This window comes from Thunnus albacares, chromosome 3 (assembly GCF_914725855.1).
Source record: "Thunnus albacares chromosome 3, fThuAlb1.1, whole genome shotgun sequence".
Taxonomy (NCBI): Eukaryota; Metazoa; Chordata; class Actinopteri; order Scombriformes; family Scombridae; genus Thunnus; species Thunnus albacares.
In genome coordinates this window covers 18,899,745-18,905,391 of record NC_058108.1, presented here as the reverse complement: position 1 = coordinate 18,905,391, position 5,647 = coordinate 18,899,745, and the positions used below count along the sequence as shown (strand labels likewise).

Below are 5,647 nucleotides of genomic sequence, written 5' to 3'. Positions count from 1 at the left end.
CACATGATCAAGGTCATCCAATAGTTTCACATTACTGTTGAGTCCTACATTTGAGATCTTTGACACTTTTGGAAGTCGTCGACTGTATTTTGGATTGAATTATAGGATTTTCTGTGGACGAAACAACCATAAAGGACGGGTTCACCATTTTTTAAGTCTGTCTTGGTGCCCAAATGAACATCGAAACATGATTTTCTTGCTGTAATCTTTCTTCCTGTTCATATTGAACATTAGAAGATCCCTTCATAATGCACTTACACTGTAAGTGATGAGGGACAAAATCCACAAGCCTCCATCTGTGCAAAAATGTATTTAAATGTGTTTCTAAGCTAATACAACGCCATCCAAATTAGTCAAATCAAGTAGATATCTCTCAACGTTACAGTCTTTTTAGTGCCAAAGTCCCTCTTTTTGTTACTAAACTTCCACCACAGCTCAGCAGGGAAACACTGTCAGAGGAAACACAAAGAGGGAATTTTACGCTAAAAGACTATATGACTGATATGACTCAGACTGCTGAAGCCTCATATGAGCTTCAGATAAACTTTTAAATGCATTTTTGCACAAAATGACTGTTTGGACACACTGTGGATTTGGGCCCCCATCCTTTACATTTAAGGCACATTTGAAGGGGATCTTTTATTAGCCAGAATGAACAGGAGGAATGAGTACAGTTAGGAAAACCTCTTTCAGTGTTCATATGAGCACCTGACTATTGTTTTAAGACAGACTTGAAAAATTGTGAACCTATCGTTTAATGTTGAGTACAACATTTGGGATATAGTATACTTTTGGAAGTATTTCAAAATGAATTACAGGACTTTCTAAGGACAAAGCAACCTTAAATGTCAATCTAAAAACAGGATGTTTTCTTTATTCAGATATTTTTAAAGGATTTATACATACTAAATCAAATCAGCAAGCAAACAATTACCACAGGCCTGTCCCTCACGTAAAAACCCCTCAATATCATGGGCAAATAAAAGAAAAAAGCTAGTGTACATAGTAATGGCATTAATGGACATTTTTCCAGTTTTGAAAACAGGGCAGAAAAGGTTGCAAGATCTTAGAAAATTTTCTGGATGATGGTGGTGTAGCCCAGCCTTCCATCTGAAGATAATCAATCATGGAGTAAACAATATCTCTACTCTTTTAATATTAATAAAGACAATGGACTCTGTTTACCAGGCTACTTATCAAGCTACTTATCTTAATAGGATTATATTTTATTGATGAAACTAAATTGTCACCAAGCAAAGCATTATTTATTTTTTCCAATAATATTTTAAAATACCAGTGATAAATTGCAGAAATTAATCAAAAAGCTAAAGAAACAATCCAAACCTTTAACATCATGTATCTTCTCTTCTTCTTAATTATACCTCTGCTCAATGTCTCTAAGTTTAAAACAGCTTCTTTTCTTTATTTATTAAGCTTATGTATTTTTGTTTTATTATATGTATGTGTATCAATGTGCATCTGTGCTGAATAGCAGTGCTCAACTGTTTCAGTGACATGTAACTATATGTAGCATTTAAAAAAACAGTATAGCATTGTATGGCACTGCGTAGAATTGGATCAAGAGAGAGTGCTGAACCAGTTCCAGCCAGAGAGTTGGAACAGACAATACAAAACAGTGTCCAAGACCTTCACTGTTTAAAGAAACAAAGGTCAATAGCCAAGTGAAACATTTACATCATACTGGCTCATTCTGGGTGATGATGTAAGGAAAACAAAAGTCTACTGCTGTCTTTATTAAATTTGTATAAAACTTGTGTCTGTGAATAAGAGAGTGGACAAGAAACAGTGTGTGTTTCTTTATTAGGTCCATGTATCTGTGTTTTAAATCCCACTTAGTCTGAAGCGTAATCAGTCTCTAATTTGGCTTAATCCTGAATCTGAACAAAGATTGATTCAGTTATTTTGTGATTCATTTGCCTGGGACAGTATCCCTCAACTTCAGACCTCAGAGACACCCTCCCTCTAATCATATTGGTCAAAGACAGACACAGGAACCTCCCCCTGAACTGGAGCCAAAATCATGCACATGAACACAACAGACTCTGAACTCCAAAGTACCACTTCCATCTCTCGGACACCTGCCCATAGATTCACTCTCCTTTGGCAATGTGGTGCAGTCGTATGGCACTGCGTCGGCTCCAGCAGGTCGCTGTTAATTCTTTGAATATCACTGGGGGACTAACAAGCATCATGCAGAGGAAGATGTCAACCCTGCCACGGGTATATGTCACCAGACAGATCCCCCCTGAGGGCCTGAAGATCCTCCGTGAATCTGGACAGTGAGTCATGGTCTCCTGATAAGTCGCTTAAAATTTATGATTTTTTATATAGATGATCCTGTATGACCAATTAATTGAAAAATGTAGCTGATTTGACTCATACTTTTCGGAATTTTAAAAGTCTGCTTTCTGAAGTTCATCATTTACTTTTGAGTAAACAGGACGGCTGATGTTTGCCCCTAGGTTGGTCAGATAAGACTGGTTTAGCCTAAAGGGTGTTCCCCCACAGCAGAGCTATGAAGGCCTACAGTATATGTGATATAGCTTAAGATATTTAATCTTTATTAAGGATCCTTTATATATCTGAAAGACTCCCTTTTGGTCCGCTGTGCAGTCTCTTACTGTGTATTTTTGTATCATTTATATGTATTTTTTGTAATGAATTAATTTCCTTCTTTGAATGATAAAGAAACATGGGATTTGATTAGGATCCTCAGTCATGGTTTCTGTTTTCCCAGGGTGCAGTTTGAGCTGTGGGACTCAGATGACATCCCTGTGCCCAGGAAGGAGCTGCTTCAGAAGGTCAAAGGTGTTGATGGCCTGGTCTGTGTGCTGACAGAGAAGATTGATGCTGAATTGTTGGACGCTGCAGGTCTGAAGACAGTCCTTGAATCTGTTGAATGATCTCAGGACAGTGAACAACCTCTCAGATATATGTGTATGTATATGTGTTATACTCCTGCAGGTCCAAACCTGAAGGTCCTCAGCACCATGTCTGTGGGTTTTGACCATCTCACTTTGGAGGAGCTGAAGAAAAGGTGATTCTGATCGTACTTGTGCCTTACAGCCACTGTATTTAGGACTTGAAAAATTCAGACATTTGGTAGTATCAGAAAGGTGACAGTGGCAGAAAGCAATGTGTGTCACTACCCTTCTGCCTTTTGCCCACAAATGTGACTTCTGGAGACAAGAATGAAGGAATGACGACAATATAGACTGCACCATTTTTTACTTGGATTGTCTCATTTTCTTACTGAGGGTAACGCCCTCAGAATTAGAAATATGCTGTAACCACATAGAAATTCAATATATGTTAGCTTTAAAACACATTTATAAAAAGTTAATTAAGTCTGTATGTGTCTGCTTAGTATGTCAAATAAAAAAACTAATTGTGAGACCCCACCAATAGAAAAAAAACAGTGCTCCTAATGTTGTGTTTGATGTTTGTGTGTGTTCCTCCACAGAGGGATCCGTGTGGGTTATACCCCTGACGTTCTGACAGATGCTGTGGCTGAGCTGACTGTGGCTCTGCTGCTCACAACCTCCAGGAGGCTCATAGAGGCCACACATGAAGCCAAGACGTAATGTTACACACACACACACTCACACTAGAGAACTGAGAACACAGGTTGTGTTTTTTCTGTTATTGGTTAGATGCCTTTCTGACATTTTTGTGTTTCTCTCACCTACAGTGGTGGCTGGGGCACATGGAGAACTCTGTGGCTGTGTGGACATGAGCTGGCTAACAGCACAGTGGGTATCCTGGGCCTGGGGAGGATCGGTGAGTATATTTGAAACACTGCAGACTATACATGCACATTACCCTTTAATTAACTGCCATTTCTGTAAATTTGTTGCCTCTTACAATAGCGTGTTTGTGCTCTAAGGTGTGGCTATCGCTGAGCGTCTGGCACCTTTTAAAGTAAAAAAGTTCATCTACACAGACACAGCCCCCAGGCCTGATCTGGCCAGCACCATCAATGCAGAGTATGGTAAGAATCAGATTCATGACTCATGCCAAATATTTTATTCTGTTACAACTTGTGCACAAAGGTTTCAATGTCAACAAGGCGGATGATGGGGACTTGGTGTGCTAGTTAATTAAAAGCAAAGGTCATTTAATCTCTTTTGACCTTTCAATCCTGATCTCAGTCAAAAATATTTATGAAATGTTTAAATACTATAAATATAAGTGAATGACATTTTTTCAAGTGAGAATTTTCAGACAGCCTTTTCCTGTCATGCCATGTGATGATATCACTGTGCCTCTCCCTTAATCTAGTCTCAATGGATGAGCTGGCAAAGCAGTCAGATTTCCTGGCTGTGTGCTGTGCTTTAACACCAGAGACAAAGGAGATCTGCAACAAGGACCTCTTCCACAAGATGAAAAAGACCTCCATCTTCATCAACACAAGCAGGTACTCCCGACTAAAACAAATATACAGTGCTATCACAATGCGGTAGTTCATGTCTCAATACTTTTTAGCAGGTGTGAGGTACAGTACTTGTGCTTTTCCCGTCTCTCTATAATTCTGGTCTCTCTGTTGTTTCAGAGGTGGGGTGGTAAACCAGGAAGACTTGTATGAGGCTCTATCCACTGGACAGATTGCAGGCGCCGGACTAGATGTCACTGTCCCCGAGCCCCTGCCCACCAGCCATCCACTGTTTACCCTCAAAAACTGTGGTGAGTCTGCCAGACGTCAACCTAAACCCAGTAACACCTTTAAAGGATGAGGCTGGTGGTATTCTGTGTTTTCACATTGTCAACAAATTCCATGAAAAGACTAAAACCAACATTGCGTTAGTTTGTGTCTCTCTACTTTTTGACTTCCTCAGCTTGTCTTTGGATCTCAGTCCCAAGAGTATTGGTTCTGGGCACTGCAGCTTTGTTTTTTGTTTTTTTTATTATCAGCTGCTGCTCTGATTATTTCCAGTAGCAGGACAATGTATATTGGACTGAGACTGTGGGAGGAACATGTCATCCAGTACAATAGTGTGGCTCATGGATATGTTTTTATTAGTTTTAAGACAACAATCGAGGTCTACAGCACAGACAAATGAGCTATAGCAGGCTTTGGCCACTCATACAAACACTTGTTTTATCAAGTCATAGCTGATTTTGGTCTATCCATGGGTTTTTTTAAGATTAAGAGAAACACAGAGTATCTCCAGATTTATCCTTAAACTGCCTTGATATTTTTAAAGTAACATATTTATGCCATTTCATAATCAGCATGTTCAACTCTCACGGCCTATCACTTGTCTTATGTTCCCTCTTCCCACAGTGATTCTACCCCATATTGCTAGTGCCTCCTATACTACCCGTAATGCTATGTCTGCCCTGGCAGCAAACAACCTCCTGCTTGGCCTGCAGGGTAAACCAATGATCAAAGAGCTCAAGCTGTGAGAGAAAACTGGCTGAATACTGGACCATCAGTTGAACTCACACACCAAATTGCTTTTCTTTGGGGATTGAGATAAAACTTTTCTTTTTTAATGGTATGTTTCCTTATTTCCTTTATTTCTAACTCTTCAGTCAACTCAACATCAATAACAACATTCAATTCTGTCTTATTCTTGTATCATCTCTATGCTACCTCATAAAAAAAATGTCATCAGCAACAAAA

At 39.3% G+C, this 5,647-nt stretch overlaps 1 protein-coding gene across 1 annotated transcript; it reads left to right on the top strand.

Moving 5' to 3' along the window:
* Positions 1-1,993: 1,993 nt before the first annotated feature.
* grhprb (glyoxylate reductase/hydroxypyruvate reductase b) lies at positions 1,994-5,642 on the top strand. Its single transcript, XM_044346810.1, has 9 exons — positions 1,994-2,300; positions 2,759-2,892; positions 2,986-3,058; positions 3,485-3,601; positions 3,713-3,801; positions 3,908-4,012; positions 4,303-4,438; positions 4,574-4,704; positions 5,306-5,642. The coding sequence occupies exons 1-9, from the start codon at positions 2,128-2,130 to the stop codon at positions 5,425-5,427; spliced, it is 1,080 nt and encodes a 359-aa protein (XP_044202745.1). The 5' UTR covers positions 1,994-2,127; the 3' UTR covers positions 5,428-5,642.
* Positions 5,643-5,647: the final 5 nt, after the last annotated feature.